Source organism: Anoplopoma fimbria, chromosome 13, assembly GCF_027596085.1.
Source record: "Anoplopoma fimbria isolate UVic2021 breed Golden Eagle Sablefish chromosome 13, Afim_UVic_2022, whole genome shotgun sequence".
NCBI classification, from domain to species: domain Eukaryota; kingdom Metazoa; phylum Chordata; class Actinopteri; order Perciformes; family Anoplopomatidae; genus Anoplopoma; species Anoplopoma fimbria.
Window position 1 is genome coordinate 23,279,623 of NC_072461.1, and position 22,412 is coordinate 23,302,034.

At 39.1% G+C, this 22,412-nt stretch overlaps 1 protein-coding gene across 1 annotated transcript; it reads right to left on the bottom strand.

Moving 5' to 3' along the window:
* Positions 1 to 1,519: 1,519 nt before the first annotated feature.
* castor1 (cytosolic arginine sensor for mTORC1 subunit 1) lies at positions 1,520 to 21,960 on the bottom strand. The gene is made up of 9 exons (XM_054610999.1): positions 21,647 to 21,960; positions 14,543 to 14,613; positions 11,461 to 11,654; positions 10,487 to 10,622; positions 8,488 to 8,611; positions 7,772 to 7,888; positions 7,199 to 7,281; positions 6,155 to 6,249; positions 1,520 to 2,574 (listed from the first exon to the last, which is right to left on the bottom strand). The coding sequence occupies exons 1-9, from the start codon at positions 21,757 to 21,759 to the stop codon at positions 2,503 to 2,505; spliced, it is 1,005 nt and encodes a 334-aa protein (XP_054466974.1). The 5' UTR covers positions 21,760 to 21,960; the 3' UTR covers positions 1,520 to 2,502.
* Positions 21,961 to 22,412: the final 452 nt, after the last annotated feature.

A 22,412-nucleotide genomic window follows, 5' to 3' on the forward strand; every position in this document is an offset into this window, starting at 1 on the left:
AGTGTAGGCAGGACGTGCCTACAAGACAATACTACTCATACAAATAAATGTACACGCCGGCACACAAAAGTCTTAACAAAAAATAGATTGTAACATAATTCATATAAACATTTGAATTTGATTTGTCACTATTATACAAAGTACTACTTTTGTAAATTAATTGGCTTTGTTATTTTTTTCTTTTTATGTAAAGCTTTAAAATGATTAAGATATTTACCATAGTGCCTTAGAAATCCATTGAGTGTACAATCCATAGTGACAGTAGTCAGTGATTTGCTTAATGTCCGGCAGCTCAGGTGTTACTTTGCAAAATACTTTTACACTTGTAATCTGGCCTATATATACAGTATCTGAAGCACTTGGTCATCTTCATCCCACCCACACACACACACAATCTCACTTGCTCCAAGAAATGACAAAATTCCATTTCATTCATCACTCATGTTACGAAAGAGTGTGCCGCTTGTAACAGCCCTTTGGTTTTAGCAGGAATGTGACATACAGTGGAAATGAGGGGAAAAATGAGACGTAATGTAAATTTCAGACAGCGATCATTTGCTTTAGAGTGCAAAAATTAAACACGACTTACAAAGATCAAATATCAACACATGAAATGATAGACTATTCTTACTTTGTATCTTTCAGGCATAAAAACAAAGAAGACAAAGAAATGAGCAGGGTCATGAGATGCTCAACAGGATGGGAAAGAACCATTAACACACTTTTCTACAAAAAATAATTTCTCAGACTAATAAACCTATGACAAGTAGAAATAAATGTTTTTAATTGGAAGAAAGTCAAAAATGTTTGGAATTCTCAAGGTATTGATGAAATAAGTAATTAATGAATGACACTTAATACATATTTATCAAGACTTGAATCAAAATCAGTTGATCAAACCTGCAAAAAGTGTTATTTTACCTCTCTGATGGTAGTTTACCAAATCTGGAGCTTGGTCTTCTTGAGTGCCCCAAAGGTAACCTTCCCTTCCTCCACTTAGACAGATCATCGGTTTATAAGAAAATCTCTTTATATGCAGATGACATTCAATTATACTTTTAAATAACAGAATCAGAATATGAACAAAGTGATAGTTTTTAAAATGAACTGCTTTTTAAATAAATTCCATCAAAGACTTAAAGTCCATTTGAGGAATATCACTAATCTGAGCCCCACTGTATATTCAGCTGGGATGGAGATTTTTTTTGTAATGGTTTTTATTTTTGTAATCCTCACCCCTGACCCAAAACCAATGGTCAACACACCTTTGAATTGATGGCTCCAAGACTTCCTTTTAGGGCAAAAACAGACCAATCACCACAGGGATGGTCCTGGAAAATCCTAATCAGCACCGTATTGAAAACAAAACCAGAAATGATCGTTGACTCATGAGTGATGACTGACAGATTCTAAGACATTTGCCTGTCATGAGGTAGTCAGTATTTATTGGAACATGCAGTTGTGTCTTAATAATTTTACTGTCAACAACAAAAAGTTCCTATTTTCAATATTTTATTGGATGAAGCAGCACAAAAATTACAAATGTTTAAAGAATACTTCAAATTGTACAAAAGTTGTACCAAAGAAAACATCTGAGGGATATTAGCTAAATCAAAAGTGTATTGTGCAAATAACAAAAAAATAAGACATAGTGTTACTGACCTTGGGTAATACTAGTTAAGAAATGCTGACCTCTTAAAAAAAAAAAGAAAGCACTGACCAAGCCTACTGTCCTGTTTGACAGAATTTGTAGTAGTTTTAATATATAAGAACTACCTGCACATTCCTGTTAAACCAAAATGAGTGAGCCCTGTTGTCAAAAAATAGAAATTCTCAGTTTTCTTCTGCATGAAAATGATTGTAAGATTGTAACATTCTCACAACTGCCTTGCATTTCAAGATTCACGTTTTCAGTTTCACAGAAGAAAAATTGCTGCAAAATGGCCTTTAATTTGAAAAAGAAGGCTGTTTAGACACATGGCATTATGATATAAACATTACTGGAAGACTAAGTTGTGTGTTTATAGCACTGTGTAAATGTATGCAAGTGTGATCTGCCGTTTGCATCAAAATAAAATTATGAACAATTCAACTTCAGACCACGAGATCGGCATTTGAGAGAGAGAGTCTATCATATATCTGACTTTGTGCTTGGGTAAATTTGAATGAACGAGTGTGCATGTCTGGATGTGTATGTGTTTAGGAGTGTTTGTGCATTTAGATGTGCATGCGTGAGCTTGTGGGCCCCCTGGGACTCAGTGCATCCTGCCTTAGATAGGTAAGACAGGAGGCCTCACGGACAAACTGTATATGCACACCGTAGAGAAGCGCTTCTGGTGTTCATGGCAAGTTTGTAGTAGTTAATACTGCTGGCGATGCAGTGCTAGTCTAGGCACAGGGTTAGCCTCTTGTCCTGCTGGCCTGCCACCATTGGCCACTGGAGCTGGAGTGAGGGGCGGCATATTGAGCCAGGATCATCCAGCTCAGGCTGGACTTCAGAAATCAACTAGCTGCTGGTTCTTTCCTCTGATGCTGGAGCATTTCTGTCACGCTCACTATGTCCTCCTCGGGGACCTAGAAAATAGTAAAAGAAAGTTCAACTAAACAAACTGTAAGAACAACATATCATCACTTCATAAAGTTACTATGCTGAACGTGTTAAAAGACAACCTATTTACACATCCAGCAGACATGAGGATAGCTGTCTTGGTTCTCTACCAACTATAGCCAACATATCAGATTCTTCATCTGTTCACTAGGTAATTGCTTTGTTGCAAACATTGTCTGAATGTTGCTGAAAACAGCTGCATGTTCAGCCCAGAACAAAGTTAATAGGAGCTGTGAGAGTGAACAAGAACAGTAAAGTTGGGGGCATAAAACCAAAAGAATGAGCTGAAAGTTCGTACCACCCAGCATGGGTTAGATCAGGAACAACGGATAAATGTATAGTTTGGTGTCGTCTGCATAACGATGAAAACACAAGAAAGCAATGGACCCAGAATTGAGCCTTGAGGGACTCTATGTGGAATATTCATTATGTGTAATGACAAATTGTTGATTTAACTCCTGAAATGCCACAATAAATACCATAAACTATTTTTTGTCAAAATGAGACGAATGGAAAATGCAACAAAATACAATTGAATATATAAACAAATCAACATTAAAGTAGGATGACAGACAAGTTATTTTCTATCCCTAACCCTTACCCCAGAAGAGGGTTCACTTTTTGTGATCTTTTTAAAAGGTTTCTTACATTTTTCCTTTTTTTTCTAGTCATAGGAGTACACATGATTTTTTTGTTGCCTAATGTTGGTCTGTGAAACACTGATACTTTGTTGTGATTAAGTGTTAGAAAAAATGGTCTTATAATAGTGATTTCCAAATGCTAAAATCTCACTATTAAAAATAAACATGATTCCATTCAGTGTCGATGGAACGATAGCTCCGACATACAGTGGTTTCCATGAAATTCAGTGGCGTGAACTGGAATTGCCCCTATTGAAGATAAAACGATGGTGTTTGTTATCGTAACTAATTCACTGAAATATGACCTAGACCGTGACCTCCCATCAACCTATATGCACAAGTTCTCTCACATGTTCTAGGGACGTAGCTTTGCTCTGTTCAATGTTAGGATATGTCCTCAACCCATTTTGTTATTTAAACTACTCGAACAATGAGCTTTCTAAATGTCTTGATGTTTTCATTGTACCTTTTAAAAAAACATTCAAATCTGCTGGCTAGTCTAACACAGATCTGCAATATGAAAATAAGATTAACCAAAATACTACAGAATAACACCACAATAGGCAGCAAAACATGCTGATATTATCATCACCAACTATGGCCTAGTTCTTCTTTTCTGGGCCTTTCTGTGGTAAACTGTGACACCACTGAGGTTTACAAGGTTTGGGTGAGAACTGAATTCCATGACAATGATTAAGTGCAATGACCTGCTCTGACTAAGGCACTTTGTGGTTAAGCTCATTGACATGCTATATTGCATAATACAGCTATGTAAGTACATTCTGAAAGTAGGAATGTAGAAAGAATGATTGGGCGGCTGTGGCGTAGTGGAGAGTAAGGTAGTTCTCCAATCAGAGGGTCGGTGGTTCGATACCCGGCTTCGGCAGTCGATGTGTCCTTGGGCAAGACACTTAACCCCAAGTTGCTCCTGAAGGCTTGCCATCGGTGTGGACTGGATGATGAATGTTAGTTAGAGTCTGATGGTGGCACCTTGCATCAGCCTGTCATCAGTGTGTGAATGGGTGAATGATATGTAATATACTACTGACTGTAAGTCGCTTTGGATAAAAGCGTCTGCTAAATGACTGTAATGTAATGTATACTGTATGGAATGATTCCTCCTTCTTGTTGTTTGCCGTCTAAGTCACTGCCTGGAATGTCTTTATCTACCATCTATTCTTTGGAAAATTCCTCCCTTCTTATCTTCTCTTTTAAATTTTTTAATGGTTTTGGCTTTTTTTTCTCCACCTACTGCATGGAATAATCTACAGACTGATTTTGAACTTCAAAACATAGTTCCCCTGAACGAGTTAAAAACTAGGGTTACATCTATTGAGTCCAGGATGTCTGTGTGCAAATGTTTGATGTTATCATGTTACTCAAATCTATGTGCTTTTATGTAAATTGTTGAAACTCTATGTTGCAGCTATTCTTGGCCAGGTCTCCCTTGTTAAAGAGATCTTTGATCCAACTAAATTCAGCAATATAATTTTTCTAAATAAAACTGCTGGACTATTTGTGGTCATGGGCTTCAATGGTGGGTTATAATTTTCAGGTCCTACATTTTGAGAGAGGCCATCCTCTTCCCTTTAATCTCAATGGGACAAACCTGGTTACATAAAAGCTAAATAAAATCAAAACAATAAAAATTGGTGACTAGGTTGATTTAACAGCCCAACTATCTCAGACTTGAAAGTTAGTATGAATACTTTGCAATGTGAAATGTCAAAGAGGAGGGAGAGCGGAGAGATACGGGATTTCTATCTAAGCAGTAACAGGAGACACATATTTGTAGTTCATTAACAGTCAACACTCGCTTGAGAAGGGTGTTATAGTTCACCTCAGGTTAAAACCTATCAAACTAACCCACAATTTAAATTGAGGATTAAGGCCTTTAACTTAATTTGTGTTAATGATAAAAAGGTCAAGGTGAAACCAGCAGGAACCACGGAAGGGTCTACATAACCCAGATGTTAGCGGCCTTCTCCAGTCCAAGTGGAGGGCATGAATATGCTTAGAAATAATGCGTCTATCACATGGATGTGGGAAGGACATTTGGTTTTGCTGATTCACTCTGTGGCAGACATTTTGCAAAAGTTTTCCTGGTAATGGAAAACCAATAACCCAGATAAACTTTTCTTGGTAACATTGAAGATAATATAGGTGGCAGGGTTTGGTGACTATGCGGCAGTGAAACACAGATCCAAATCATAACAAACAACTGTGTGGTAAAGAGGAAAGCACAATCATTACTGAAACCACGCAGCAACTGTGTGGTGAGCGTTGCATTAAAAACGTTTCTCCTAACATTATCTTAGAGAATAATGAATTTAATAAACTTTTAATATTGTCTAAATAGTTCAATAAATGTTCTGTATACATTCCACACTTAAATTGGAATAATCCAATAATACTAGTTAATAGTAATAATTATAGTTAATAATGTGCACATGATGTCCACAATTAAATGCATCTTTAAACAAAATCATAGTGTTACACCAAATTGAATTCAAGGACACATTTTTTTAATTTGTGCTTTATTTCCTTCAGTTGATTTTGTCAGGTCCAGATATCAAACATTTAATGAACGTATCCATATGTGCATTATAGGATTTTTTAGAAATGAATGACTTAGAGAATAATTTGAATCATTTCTCATTTAATTGTTTTCCTCAGATATTTATAGACACGCTCTGATATCAAGCTGATTTGGAATCAGCTGCGTTAAGCATTCCTCGTGTTTAAACCTCAAAGGGATGCTGGTAAACGTGTTGTTTTCTTGGTCTTTATCTGTCTACATCGCCCGAATGAAGAAACAAGAGCCAAACCTTTAAATATCTGAGCCAAGAGTCAAAAATGTCTCAAACTTGTGACCTAATGAATGACGTGAAGGTGTTGGACTCACCAGAGCATGGTCGAAGCTGAAGGTGCTTATGTAATAGGCAGAGATGTCGCTGTCAGCCAAAGGTTGAGATATCTGGGCAACAATACCACATTCATCTAAAGATAGAGAGAGAGAGCAAGAGAGTGGAGGAGAAATACACTGATATTACTATCATAATCATAAACGGTGTTACCAAGCCAAATTTAAGATTGCATGGATATAAAAACATTTGATAGCATAGATTATTTTATAGATGTCCTATAGTTATTTTGTCTGTTCTGTTTTGTTTTAATTTAAAAGCAAACATGCGTGTGAATTAAACCATGCGTGTGAAATTTAACTTCAGCCTATCAGAGAGCAGGACGGAGCGCTTCAGACGCTCATTTGTGCCCACTGCCATCAGACTGTACGACAACAGCGGAGACCACAGTCTGTCAACATGCTGTTGAGCTGCTGCAACACCCGAATTTCCCCCATGGGGATCAATAAAGGAATATAATAATAATATAAGTAAAATAAATACAATAACGGATACTACTGGTAGTCACATTCACATATTTTAGCAAAAACCACCCAATAACTGCATAGTTTCTACCTCCAGTTACACAATAATAAATAGTTCACAAAACATTTTTTTTCCATCAACATTGATGTAAAATCTTATTTCAGAGCCACAGACACAATGAGTAATTGTATATTATCTAAGGGTGCATTCCAGTCACATGTAACGGTGAATCAAACAGTTTGTCTGCTTATGTCAATCTTATTGACTGAACACATAAGTTGGTTTTTTTGCATCAATGTCTTTAAAGAAGTTGGTAATGTAAACTCAGTGGCAGCAGTAGATGATGGCAGTTTTTTTGGGGACATCTAGAACCCACAGAGTAAAAATGCAGGGAACATAATTCAGAATTTGTATAATCTGAAACATTTCTGAAACCAGTCAGACACCAAAATTCCCAATCAAGGGGGAAGGAGATACAGAAGCAGGTACAACTGTACCATATGAATGGTATGTAAAATAAATGAATATATTTTGAGGTATTTGCAGGAAAGTGGCCTTACCAAAGCCCAGCGGTTGGCCCCCTATACGAACCATCCTCCACAGCTCCCCGGATGAGCTGGTGAAGAGAAGATCAGCAGGAAACCTAGAGCACAAAGATCAAGCACTGATTTACACCAAGCAACCAAGAGCAAACATACACAAGAACATTTCAGAGATGGAGAGAGGAAGACCATCTTACAGATATCACCAGATAAAAGCTTGCAAATACCAAAGTAATAAAGGACATCAAACCGAAGTAAATGGCTGTAAGGAGGCCTGCATTAAAATTGTTAAACATATGAAAGTGCTGGATTAGGACTAAACAATCGATTGAAATTCTATTGAAATTACAATAGAGATTTTTAAATAACAGGAGGTGCAATATTTGTTAAATATCTGTCCAAATACCATTTTAAATGAAACATTGAGTTGCTGGAAAGATATCCTGGAGATATATCTTTGTAAAGCACAGATCAATTGCAATATCAGTCAAAATGATCCCAATTAGATATTTCATTTCAAAATGGTTTAGCCCTCTGCTGGATGCTGTTTGCTCCACTGTTGGTTAGAGTGAGGTATTATAGAATCCTTACTGTCTCTGCGCCTCAGTGTCCATCACCAGTGAGATGTAGCCATCAATGAGGGAGAAGGAGAAGAACTTGATGCAGTCCAAGTCCTGGCTAGGAGACGACTGTGCATCTTCTTTAGGACTGCGGAGGAAAAAAAAAAAAGACATTAGAGTGGCAAAGGTACCTACCAGCATTAGTTTGAAAAAAGGTGATGTATATAAGTCACACGATAGTATATTTGTCAAGACAGACAAAAAAATTGTTACAGAGAAACGTCCAGGGTAGAGCAGGAAGTTTATTTAATTTTACATTTTTAAATTTTGTTTAATTTTGCAATTTAGGTCATCTCGATAAATGTATTATTTTGTTTCTCTCGTACAGGGCTTGTAAATGTAACTATTTGGAATAAGAATAAAAACACTTGATTTTAAAACTAGAAAAAGAAAGCAAGTATCAAAATAAAAGAAAGATAAATAAAAGCCTTATATGGAAATCTGCCTGCACATTAATCTTATATGTGGGTGTGACAAATGATCAGTGAGTCTCATATTCAAGTTTTCTCTTATCATGTCATGATTAAACTGATGTGAAATAATTTACCTGTGTGGCTATCTGCCATGTTTCATATGAAAAGCCAGTGAGCTGATGTCTAGTTTGCATCATGTGCTGCCACCTTGTGTTCACACAGAGGTACTGCAGCTGTGTTTGAGTGAGTGAGGCAGTGAGTGAGTGTCTCTCACCTGTTGGAGTAAAAGAGGACATCGATGAGCGTGGTGGCGATGGACGGCAGTGTGTCCGGGTCCAGAGACATGACACAGAACTGGTTCAGAGGGATCAGCACCGGGTGGACCGTCGGCTGGAGGGCTGACAGAGCAAAGATGGTGTTAGTTTGTAAGAAAAGCTGAACTAGAACTAGTTGGTTTTTTTTTTAAGATAAAAGCATTAATAACAGATTGCATATTAAAAATTGAAAAATACAAGATATTTCTATAAATATAAACTATAACAATCCCTCTTTCTTAAACTTATACTTTTATCGATAGTTCTTCCGGTATCCTCATTAAACAGTTACAGATCTCTAGTTTTACAAAAGCTTTAGCCTTAACATTGAGACAGCGTCCGACTTGAGTGCTTCCCCCCCCCATACTTGTTAACCTTTTGGCGAATTAGCACCAATTAAAGGATGCTGAATTAGCTTCTAACAGTTCCGGTTTGCAACGTAGCCACAGATGTACAGAAAGCTAGCACTTGGATTACTTTGATACTGAAGAAAACTGAAAAATGTGACAATTCTCAGGCAAGTTGCTAGTTTTTTTCTCCGGTTTCTAAGCAGATTTATAAGATAAGATAAGATAAGATAATCCTTCATTAGTCCCGCAGCGGGGACATTTGCAGGATTACAGCAGCATAGAGGATAGTGCAAACAAGAGACATAAGTAAAAAAACAAGATCAAAAAAGTATTATAAATAAGTAATTACACAGTAAAGAATATTAAATAAGTAAGTAAAAAAAAAAAACAATAACTAAAATATTATATACACAGACAGAATAATTATTGTATTGGATGGATGTATATTCACTGGATTTGACAACTGACATCCATGTTTCATAACCTCCTTCGTACTAAAATCAAGGTTCAGTCGACAGTGTTTTACCATGAGAACCATAATGTCGGGGGAGTTATCAGTGAGAAACCAATAACTCGTCTCCCTCTCTAATAAGCCTTTTTTTTTTACTTCATTGTATCTTCTCGTTCAGTTTTGCAGAAGAAAGTAGTGAAATTAAAGCTGCATTATAATCACTACTGTACCGACAGTTTGTCAGTGTTTGCATTCTGCAAAACAAAACAGCCTAGCCGGTGGGTGAAACGTTTCCAAACTCGTCTGCCATATGTGATGTTGTCATGAAGCCAGCATCTTAGAGATGGAAAGATATGGAATATTGTGAAAGCCTCGACATATTTTTTTCAGCATGTTTACTCTCTTCGTACAACATGTTCTGTACTTCATGGTGGCGTAAAAATAACTTCCTGTAGAGGAAGCTGTGTGTTTGCATTGTTTCTTTATATAATGTCATGAACTGTTTGTTTTGTTCCCATCAAGTTCCTCCCTCTATAAATGCATATTTCATTTCACCCTTCATAAATGGCACACAGGGTATTAAATCTGAATTAGTCAGTGAAGTTTTTTTTAACATGATACAACTAATGATAAGTCCTATTTTTTTAGTATCCCATGCATGTAATGCATTATGTTTATGTATTAAACATTTTTTCTTTTAGTTCATTTTCTATCCTGGAGCGATTTCAATTAAAAAAACCCTCTTAGAAACACAAAACTGTCCCAATTTTTAATTTATTTATAATTTATAAAAAAGCTTTTATTTTGTAGTGTAAATATGAAAATTATAACACTGCTGTTTTAAAAAGGCAGCTGCAGTTGTGCATTTAATACTGTATATAAAATATGGATATGAAGCATATTTATGTTTAGACTGTCGGAGTATCTCAGGTAACAGCTTTTTAGACGTTTACGTTTGTAACTCCTTTAATTCTGGAGAAACAGCCATGATGCATGTTTCACTCAGGTCTGAGTTTTGACCTGTGGCTTTACCCTTTGCATAAAGAACCTGAAGGTGGTGCTAGAAGATCTTAACTTCATCCTCTGAGACGAGCTCGATCAATACCTGAGTGAGAGGAAGGTGAATTCATACTAAACGGCGCAGCGCCCTCCATCTACCTTCTTTGCCGTTCTTCTGGAGGCCGTTGGCCACGTCCTGACAAAGCACCGGGACGGACTCTCCTCCCACCTCCTTGTAGATGTTGAACTCCTCCTCCAGAGTGCTGATGACCACCGACAGGTCCTTCTCTCTCACCTACACAACACGGACGAGGAACATTAACATCATATCGTCTACAGTGAGTTGATTTGACACACAAGGTCAGATTACACAATGTCGTTATAGACACACTTGAACACTTGCTGACGCTTCGTGAGTGCACCTATTTTTGTGTTTGATTGGGTTTTTTGTGTGTGGGCTTTGGGGACTGTGGGATTTTTTGAGGGTTCTTGTCTTGTGTGTGTAAACCTTAAATATAGTGACATTGTGAAATTCTCCAAACTGGTGTGTTTGTGTTCTTGTTCGGTTAAAATTGGGTCATTCAATGTGTGGGGTGTACATATAAACTGGATGTACAGCCTTTGTGACGGTTGTTTGGTATATAAAAAGAGAAAAGGATAAAATTATTAACATAAAAAGCAACTGTGACTGACGCATCTTAAATGCCAGGAGAGAAACCTGGCTGGCACCCCTGACAAAACCACATCTCAGTTAAACTGTCACAAAACGTCTGTCAAGGCGTTATCCATTTTTGCCTACTTAACACTTTCACATGTTATACATCAACTAACTTTCCAGCACCCTCAGCTCCGTTAGGAATTAATTCCTGCACAGCAAAATTGGTGAGTGGACAAAATGCAGACACCGTGGCGTCTTTTATCTGACAGAGCTCAGGAGGTGAAGGGCTTCACTGCGAGTTTAGAGGTCGGATGTTTTTATACATTTAGAGATTCTGAAAAGTTGCTCCAGACGTCTCTAAATTACACAAGAGTGAAACAGCTTACTGTGCCTCGTTAACTTTAAAAGGGTACGGAATGAACTGAAGAGGAGCAAAAGCTGAGGAAGTACAAAGAGCGAAGGAGACGGGACTTGCCAGGATGAAGTCGGTCTGATAAGTGGAGAGCATGAAGACGGAGACGTGCTGCTGGGCCAGAGGGGCGATGACCGACTTGGCGATCTTGGTGACGCCGACAGCCTGCGAGCTGCTGGAGGCGTTGCCGTTGGAGACCACGTTGAGCGGCAGCCAGATGGAGCTCTCTACCTTGAGATGCTCGGAGGGCTGGAGCTCTGTGGGAGGGGCCAAGAGGAGAGAAACAAAATTGATACAGGTCAAAGATTTATTTTTAAGATAAAAAGAAATATTTAAGACATTTATGTTGCAACAAGTCCTCACTACTCATTAAACATAGTGATTTAGATGCTGTCTTAAAAAGGGGCACTCCACAACATATTTTACACATGCACAAGGGTCAGTGCTCACAACCGATGCTACTGGGTTGCATCATGGGAAATGTAGGATGCAATGGGTTTTTTTAATCTTGACACATAGCAGACTAAAAAAAAGTTAGGATGTTTTGCCCTTTGCTCCACCATTTTTGACTTTTACATTTTTTGAAATCATAGATGCAAACACTGCTAGTGTCAGGTTTAGATTATATTCAATTCAATTCAATTCAGTTTATTTTGTATAGCCCAAAATCACAAATTACAAATTTGCCTCAGAGGGCTTTACAATCTGTACACATGCGTCATCCTCTGTCCCGGAACCGTCACATCGGAACAGGAAAAACTCCCCTAAAATAAATATATGTAAGTATTCAGAGCCAATCAAGATAAAACAAAGCCCCAAAGAAGCCAGAAATGCAGTTTTATCCAAGTTAGAATCTAATATAATACTAAAATCTCGAAGGTAAAACTCCTGGGCGGAAAAAAAAAAGCATGTCACACCCCAAAAAACAACCAAACTGCACCAGAAGGAAGAGGAAGAGGAAGAGTAGTTACAAGCTTAAACAAACCACAAGGTATGTAAAAGATGTACATCCAACTGTCATTCAACACTATTTTGTAAAATAATTACAATAATGATTTGGAACCTTTATAGTAAACCCCCCTTGTAATTAAGTGTTTAACACTGATGTATCTTTAGGTCTGTGAAGGAGTAAACTATGAGGCAGCTTTAAGTCACAACTTCCTCTTGATTGCTGCTCAGTAAAAACCTACATACACTTCCTCTTCCTCCTCCTCCTCCTCCCCCCCCTCCTGCCTCTTCCTTCACCATGGAGACCTAAAACGCCCCTGCTATTTATACCGCACAGTGACAAGTAAAACCTATGCGTGTTGTGACCTTATACCGATGCATTAATTAGCTCAGACCTGCAGCTCCTAGTAGGTGGTACGGAATGGGTCAAAGTTCAAACACGGTGATAGCTCAGAGGAAGCTGTGACAAGCTGCGAGTCCGTAGAACCAATATGTAAAAGACAGATATTTTATTCTTCGTCCCAAAACAAGACTCAAGTAGAAGTTGGAAGCTACTTTTGAAACAGGTTTCTATTCAGGAAGTGAACAAGGAGCTGAAAGAAACAGATATTGGGGTGATGACTTAGCGGAAATGTGCACCTTAACCTTTAATGAGTGTTACTTCAATAACAAGTAAAAGGAAAAATAGCATCATAGCTCTTCATACACTGCTCAACTAAATAAAGATCAGATTGTTGAGTAGGAGAGAAAACTTCCTTTGCATGTTTGAGATGCGTCCTCATTTAAAAAGTCTCCAAAACCTTCAGATGAAGCACAGAACATTTTTTCTTTCTTTTTTTTTTATATATATATATAAATGGTACCCTAGAGCTAAACTAAAAAAACAAAAAAATAAAAAAAACATTTCCAATTTGTGTCTACCTCCTGCAGTGAGTACTTTTGTTTTTCCTTACTCTCCTTCAAAGAGCCACTGTTCTGGTTGGCATAATTTGTCACAGACGGCCCCTTGTGGCTCCGCTGCACCAGCTTTCACCTCTTAAAATAGGCTCTCAGTTAGAAGGAGAGCGAAGGAGACGGTGGGAAACGGAGCACCCGGAGGCGATGAATGCCTTTAACAGCTACATCTGTTTAAAGCTACAAAAACAAGTCTGGAAGAGGACTGGATGGGAGCATAACATGCACACAGTAAAGTATACGGTGGACTTTGACCCTAGAATTTAGTCAGAAAGACGTCAGGTCAATATTTTGTCTTATAGCGCCAAATCATAACATAAGTTATCTCATGACACTTCATATTAGTATAGTTTAAAAGAGACCCAACACTTTATAGAGGGCTTAACTAACAAAGACAATTGATGTATCTTTATTATCTATTTGTTTGGATGAACAATTGTTCAGTCTATAGAAACATTTTTTTAATTAAAAGGCAGATGTCTATCACAATTGACCAAGAAAATGTCCTAAAAGGTTAAAGATTGTCTGACCGACCCATTTTAACAAGAAATAAATAAAATCTAAATTATTTGAAAAAAAGGAAATAACTGCTGACATTTGAGAAGCTTAACTAATTAGTAATAAATAAAAAAAGTCAGGAATCAATATTATATAGCCCACCAAAGCTCGTTTTCAAGTAATTTATATTCATGAGCAATTTGACTGAACTCTTTCAGTCAAAATGCTCTCAAGTCCAAATAATTTATTTAATAAGGGTTTTAACCACAAGTGCAGCTTGATCTTTTTATCTCAAAGAACATATATATAAATATATAAATCCCTTAGCCGCTTGCATTTGTAAGGTCGGTGCCGAGCTAACCCTGATGACATCACTAAGGGCACTTGCAGACTTGACAAAGATTCTCCAGAGCCACTAAGTAAATGATTCAAAAGTTTGCACAGAATACTTCCCATGTCTAGTAAACTGATCTTGAAAAGGTAAAATTGATGGAGTTCTCCTTAAAGTTCTAAATGTGAGATTGGCAGTAGCTAAATTGTTGTTTTGTTGACGTTCATCATTGCCAAGGTTACGCCAAGGTACATTCATTTCTTGTATTCTATCTGCCAAAGTCTACACTAGAAATATGACTGTACTGTGTACTTTATGGTATCACTTCATGGTGAACAACTGGGACTAAAGCGGTCAGAGTGTAGAAGGACAAACCCCTGCCTGATGAGAAACGTGTTCACAACGGTGCTTTACCTTTGAATCCTTCCTCGTCGAGGACGACGGTGTAGTTCTCTGGCGTCTCCGTCAGACTGAAAAACTTACATCTGAAACAGGAGAGGAAGCACAGATGGAGGAGAGGAATGCAGTTTAGGGAGAAGACATGAAAAGGAGGAGATAATGAGGAAGGAGGAAAAAGAAAGAAAGAGAGTGCAAAGAACAGGGTTAGTCGTTTGCAACCAACAGAAGGACGTTTCAGATTGTCACAGCAGTTACCAGGAATAAAGTAAATAGAGTTCTCAGAAATTCACCCTGGTTTCAGGACGGGCCTGTCACTCAATAAGCGCACGGCTGAGCTCAGCATAATGCCAGCATCGCTTCTTTTGTCTGCAGCAAATGGTGGGTAACACACCGAACAGGGACTCTGCTTCAGTCTGCAGACGGCTGCATTCAATCAGAATTCCCAGGACTGTATATATGCAGCAGCTGGTACAATCACCATTTAGGATCTCAGAACTGCTCTCAACAAGGCCGAACCTTTAACTTCCTAGATTACAATGTCCTATACTTTCTCTATCTCCAGTTTGGTATTCATCAGGCTTGGGGCCAAAAGCATTTGCTTTCAAAAGGCTGTTGCTTGGCCAGAGCACGGAGCGTTCAGTTCTATTGAATGTTGCCTTTGTGAAAAAAAAAAGTTAAAAAAACAACAAAGTAAATAGGCTCATGGGATTTTGGTCGGGTTGAGGAGAGAACTGGGCAGTGAAACACACATTTTCTTGGATAACATCTGCTTGTGATACGTCTTTACTTCAAATCAAGTTTCTGTATGAGAGAATTCCTCCCGTTATAGACCCAAATAAATACTTTAGGTAAGTGTAATATCAAAAACGTGGAGATAGAATTGAATTATTAGGTGAGTTGTTGGCAGAGAAAAACTGATTACTGTACATGAATAGAGACTTTGACAAACCTAACTGGTGATCAATACTCACTGTGCTTTCCAGAGCTTTCAAAACTACTCAAACTCCTTATATATAATAAAATAGAGTTAGGGAGGATATATTTGAGGCACCCAGAAGTACAAACCTTGTTCATTTTTGACAAAGACAATGTTAGCTAACCGGAGCACTTCCAAGAGTTGGAAAGTTCTCCTGGTTAAATCATGAGTACAGAAGAAAAAAAAGTGGAGCAACTGCGTTAGAAAATATCTGTTTCTTTTCTAGCCTGTATGCATAAAAACATAAAGGAGAAAAGTCAACTTCAACTTCAAAAGTCAACTAAACTTTGGTTAGAAATATTATATCACTTAAGCTTAAAACGAAGCTGTGTGTTTGTCTTGAACACGTTTTGCAGGTTAGATATGGGTTTAGATCTGGGTGAGCTTTACATGAATATGGTAACTATGGCGACAATTGGGATCCGATTTGCACCTCTGATAAACTGCGTCTCCATAGAATGGACATTAAACAACATTAAATAACAGACTCATTCAATCCAAGGGAGACACATAAAAATAAACATATAATGATTTGTTACTCTACATTTGTTGTACACCACCTCACCCGCCCGTGTGAATGTTTTACCATTGGACACACTAAGGGCCGTCTATAAAGATTAAGCGCCAGAACACAAATATGCCATAATAAACATATAATGTAGATTACCATGTGACGCACAATTTCCATAGTTGTCTTTATGACAAGAGCCTTTTGAAAGTGGAGCAGTCTATCAGATGTGGCAATCGCCTTGATTATTTACTTAAGAGAGCTATAAATTACAAATTAGAATCATTACTGGACTCATTTTCCTTGCCTATTTGTGGTGCCTTCATTGTGTGATATGCTGACGTAATTCAGCATCCTGGCCGCTAATCTTCTATATAAAAGAAGTCACGACAACGGACTCAGGTTAACTCAAAACCGCTCGGTGTTTTCCTGTTGTTCTTTTTTAAACTGTGACATGCCCTAACCAATAAAGGCATGTTAACTACATCCTAGACTCACTGAAACTGTGACTAATGTAAACCTAGGGGCTTTCCTTTTTTTATTTTTTATTTTTTTTATAGTTGACTAGATTGACTTCAAGAGCACCTTTCATTCACCTGGAGGTTACTACTTTACAACAAAGAGCACCTGATTCTTTCTCTTTTTGGGAACTTTAGTATTTTCGAGCTAGACCAACCACAATACTGTGAAACAACATTTTTCTTCCAGAAACATAATAGTAGCTTCAGTGTTATTAAATGATCCATGGGACATGTATGTCTCTATAATGAGTAATACTGAGAATATCATTAAAAAAAAAAACTTTGCAACTATGAAAAAGTGAAGTGGGGAATTTTTTAAGGCTTAGTTTGACCTTTTGAAAGGCCTTGGTCGATACATTCCATTTTGGTAGAGATAAGATGTGAGCCATATCTACATGGATGACCTCCCTTTTTGTTTTCTTTGAAATCCCTTAAAAAAAAAAAAAAGGAAGAGCTGCATATTCCTGTTTTCCTCGAACCTCTCACTGGAGATACACCCCCCCCTTCCTCTTCCTCTGCTCATCAGTCAGCTGAGGCCGTTTCAGTATAAGCCCGGGTGAGAGACGGCAATACTCCTGACTCAGCAAAAAGTAATCCCTGCCAGGAGATGGGACAATCACCCCACAGAGAGACAAAGAGCGAGAACACTGTAACAGTAACCATCAGCTGTGCTAGCGAGCTCAGCCAGCCCATTGTGTTAAAACAACCTCCCCTCTCCCCCCCCTCCACCCTCAGTTCCTGTTGACCCCCCTCACCTTCCTCAGCTCGCAGTTTCCTGCAGGTAGCGTGTGCCAAGCATCATCTACTCTGCCCAGTGAGGCTGATCGGGCGTGGGGGCTTTATCGCATGCGGTGCTTCTTTTGGAGAAGACGGCCAGGGCTCTCACATTACACCTGCACGGGCAGGCAGACCTCAGCAGACTTATCTGTGGTGTCGAGCAACCTGAGGGAAACCCGTCTGTGAGGCAACCGTGTGCTTTGGTTTCCTGTTTGTGAAGTACAGATAGGAGAGAGATTTTATATAAAAAAAGAAAAAAAAGGGGCCTCATCTAATCTTCATGACTGAAAAGTGACAAGCGCACAGAAAAATGTAATTTTTTTTTAATTGTTTTTGCGATCACTTTTCAATCCTCACATTCTAAAAAGGGAAGATAAAACCTGATATCTCTTGTTGCAGAAATGCAATATATAAAGTTCCTTTCTATTTCCTTCCAAAAATCTGAATCTGCTCAATAAAAGTAAGATGTTGTTATGTACCACTTAGTAGGCCTTCGTAGAACAGGATCATAACGTAGTTCCAGGGAACCTCATTCATTTCTCCCGGCAACAAAACTTTTCTGACCTTACCCACATCTACGCTCTCCTCCACAGCAACACATGTAGAGAAAACAGGGAGAAGTAGAGGACAGAAAGAGCCCAAAGGAAACACAGTTTGTAGGGATTATGGTTACGCTCAAATCAAACTTCTAGTTTGGACATGTCATATATGTTTACACTCAAAAGCAGAGTGAAAAGAAGGTTTTTCATAGAGAGAGGGGGAGATGCAATACCATTTCAAATATGGTGATAGCGGTGCATATTTTTCAGAAGGTCTCTCTTGGAGGACATTGACACCACTGTTCACAAGAAGAGTGACAGAAATAGTTTGGTTGGTGACGAGAGAATTTTAAACCCTGGCTCCTTTTCTTACCAACAAAGAGCTGGCCAATAGCGGTGGGAGGTGGCTGTGATTGCCCGATTGCCGATTTCGGAAAACCAAAATTGTCAGACACAGCTAATTCTGATGTCGGAAGATATGTGCATGCGCTGGGGTTTCTGAATCTATTCAAACATCCGATAAGCAATAAGACGCATGTTCAGCTTTGACAAACACACACACAAACAAATAAATTGACAAAAAAAAAATCCCATTGCCTCCAAAAAAACAAGTAATAATTGAGAAAAATACAGACTACCACCATTTCGCATCCCCATGATCAATCAATTAGTCAATTGAAAAAAAAGAAAGAAATAGAACTATTTTAATTTTCAATTAGAATCGCTAAAGTTTCAGCTTCTCTAACATGAAAACGTGCTGCCTTTCTAGTTTTTATATCAAATAATTTGGCCTGTTGGGACATTTTAAAGAATCAATGAGTAATTGAGTACTCAAACATGTTTGTACAGCACTCTCTAACAGTGACACATAGCTTTTGTGTGATCACCGATGGTAGCGAGTTCAAAAAGAAAATGCACAAGCTCCTTCTATTGAAGCAACACAATGAGGAGGAGAAGGAAAAATAACCAAAACGGGACGAGGAAGCAACAGGTAGCAGTGGAGCGTCCGAGTGGGGAAGATGAAAACCAAGTCCGGACTTTGATCCGGCTGCACAAAGCCACGGGGCGGTATTTTGGCGCTGAAGGAGTGAGGGGTAGGTCGGCGGTTGGAGTTTTTCTGCAACTGATGCTCCAGCTGCGGAAACATGATAAGAGCGTGGCGGAGTGATGTTGTTGCGAGGCCTCCATCGTCAAAAGGACAACCAGTCTGCTACCTTTGCAGCTTTCCACAAACTGATCTGAAGCGTTCTCACGGCCTCATCTTTTTCCAGGAACAATGGGGACGTTTTTTTTTTTAAAAATTGAAATCCCTGCATGTTATCAGAGTAGAGGGGAGAAGCTTTGTGTAGACGAGGGGAGCGAGAGCCCCAACCTTGACAGATCACTGGAGCAGACAAGTGGAAACCGACCCCCCCCTTCCTATGTTTCTGGCTCAGCAGAGGCATTGTTCCAACTCGGGCAGAACCTCCAAAGACTAGAAAAAAAAAGAGGACTCTGTGGAGCCTGCAGGGCTGCATCCACAGTACAGTAAGAGCAATATACTGGGCTTTTATTATTACCACACCCATAAACTCCAAACGAAAATATGATGGGACAATTTCAGACTTCCAGACATTAATTGACACAAATTCCCACACTCATTCTCCTGCCCTATGACCCACCACACTACAGCACACATTTAGCCTGATTCGTAGTCCGAACCTTAAACCAAAATCCAAGACCTGACCTAAATCATATGTCCTCACTTTTGAGGGCACTTTTCTCAAACCTCAACCCTTCTGATGACATGTAGTCTTTCAGTAACTAAACATAGCTGACCTAGCGACTTATTAAGGGTGTAGCTGATAGTGGGCACGCTGTTCTTCATCCTGGGTTCTCATTTCTAGACGAAGCAAAGACGACTTGCATCCTCTCAACCACAGGTGTGCCTCAGGTGTGTTGGATGATGTATAGAAAGACAACTCTACATTCTTACAATTTGGAATGAGCCTGGCTCTTATAACCCATAGCCTTCTTAGAATTCTGCTCAGGACCGCTTTGAAACCACTTTGGAGCGCACTCTCTGGGAGTAGTTCTCTTTAATGAATAGCAGGGGCCTGGAAGAGGGAGATGGCTAAAACCAACAGAGGCAATACGGCTTGTTTTTCGCTCCATTGTTTTCGAGTTGCTATGAATTCAATCTTCAACACTCCCCCCCCTTCTATAGTTTGATCAAAGGAGGAGGAGGGTGGAGTGGTGGGGGGGCAAAACTCTGCTATAGAAAAATAACAGGAAAAACCGGCCAAAAACACAGTCACACCACAGTATGATGACATAACTCCTAAACATGCACAACAACGCACTGAAAAAATAAACAGACAGGCCTGCTAATCCAAATGAAAGACGGTCTGCATGCTATTTTTTTTTTTTCTGGTTCATTCTGGGTCCAGCCCCCCCCCCCCCCGTCCCCCGTCACTGAAAGTAGTCAGTTCAAAGGAAAATGTAGGCTTGCACTTTGGAAATGAAAGAAAAAAAAAAACACTGACAGCACAGTTCCTGATAATTTAGAATTAGTCATTAGGAACCTGCTGGCCTGTACCTCAGAAATACTGACTCAGTCCCAGTACATCCATGTTCCATTCACTTAGTATGGTAGTTTGGTGAAAGTCTAGCACGCACACATCCAAACCTACACAATACTCTGAGACAAACGAATGCTGATGGATGCAGCTATGCGTGAACTGATGTCCTGCCTTGTTTGACAGGACGTGATGTAAATCTCATTCCTCTGTCGGTTGACAAGGTATGAATGGAAAGTGTTTTTTCTTTTTCACGGGCTGGTCACGTTGCCTGATAAACAGATTATTAAAAAAGGGCCTTTGTGATGCTGGTACTCATAGGATGCTCGAGGACAGGGTGTTATTTAGGCTCCAGACGTCACAGGGCACAAAGGCAATCAAAAGGGAGGTAGATCTGCCCTGACATTTGCCCACAACTTATTTGCAACTTGACATGGGAGCAGTAGCTGGGCTGGGCTGGGCTGAGTCTGTCCTATATGGACGGGGCGGCTCAAAGACAGATGTTGAGCTTTTTCCCCCTTCTTCTCGGCTATCCATATGTGGGGCAGCCCGAGCAATAAACAATTACATAACAAAGGGAGGATATCCAGGGATTAGCAGAGAACTGGTACAAATGCCAACATTTTGTGTCAAACTGGATGCTGGAGGCTTCGGGGGAAAAGGAGGTCAAAGGTCGAGTTTCAGTGCTTGAGAAACAAGGTCCCCCAGTCCCCCCCCAAAAAAAGAAAAATACACTGGAGGGGCTCTGCATGCTTTGTAAGATGTTTAATCAATGCAGGGTGTTTTGCAGAAGCAGCATGCATTGCAATTCATTCATTCATTCATGCATAGATTTTTATTTTATTCAATTTTTTTTTTTTTTTTTACACAGGACTACAAAATAAATGCACATTCACATATGAGAGTGCACAGGTTGCTGTAGGTTTTGTGCAAATATTGCAGAGGAAAACAAAGGAAAAAAAATAAAAGAATGCAATCATATGACTATTTTAAGAATAAATCCTAGAAAGTATTATATATATATATATATATATATATACTGCAATTCTGCAATTCCCCACCAACAGCTGCATGCATTGCAGTAGATCATTCGTGGAGGCAGATCAGGGCATGCACAGGCAAATAACCCAGTAATGGCCCGGCCACCCATTGAATGAACACACACACACACACACACACCACACACACACACACACACACACACACACACACACACACACACACACGGAGCTTTTCTTACCGTGTCCTGGTCCGGAGAAATATGAGTTTAATCAGGGGGTGTGTGAAATGCACCAGCCCGTTCTTGGATATGCTGATGACCCGGAGCCTGTGGTCCAGTATGTGCAGGTCCATGTCGTCGGTCCTCTCCCCTCAAGTGTGCACACGGATTGGAAAACAGACACCTTCTTCCCGGCTGTGTGAGATCATTGAGATGTTAAATATAGGCCCGGAGCGATGAGCAAGACCGACGAAATGCAACCAGCAACACCTCCCGCTGAGCTCGTCTCACAGGGAGAAAAACATCCGACGCAATCCGACTCCAGCCCAGCTGAACTACTGTATATTCAAAACAAGGGACAGCCCCAGCAGGGCCACGCCCCCTTCTCTTAAAGCTACAAGGCCACAGAAAAAACATCTTCTGTCATCAACTCTTGAAATGACAAGGGAGTGCAACATGTAAACCTCTTTACTTAAGATTTCAGTAAACTTGTTTTTTTGTTTCTTTTTTTACAAAAAAAAAATTGATTTGAAGTCATTTGAAGTCAAAATAATTGATTGATTTGAAGTCAGTTGATGACTATTCCAAGGATGGGGCGGCTGTGGCACATTACATTACATTACATTACATTACAGTCATAATTGCTGCTGTTATTATAAGTAGTCTTATTATATGAATCATTTATGTCATATACATTGAATGTGTTGTATCTAAGAAATACACAGCCTTTTCCCATAATTCATGCTAAAAGCAAAAAGGCAGGAAACATACTGCACCTAGTTCTACA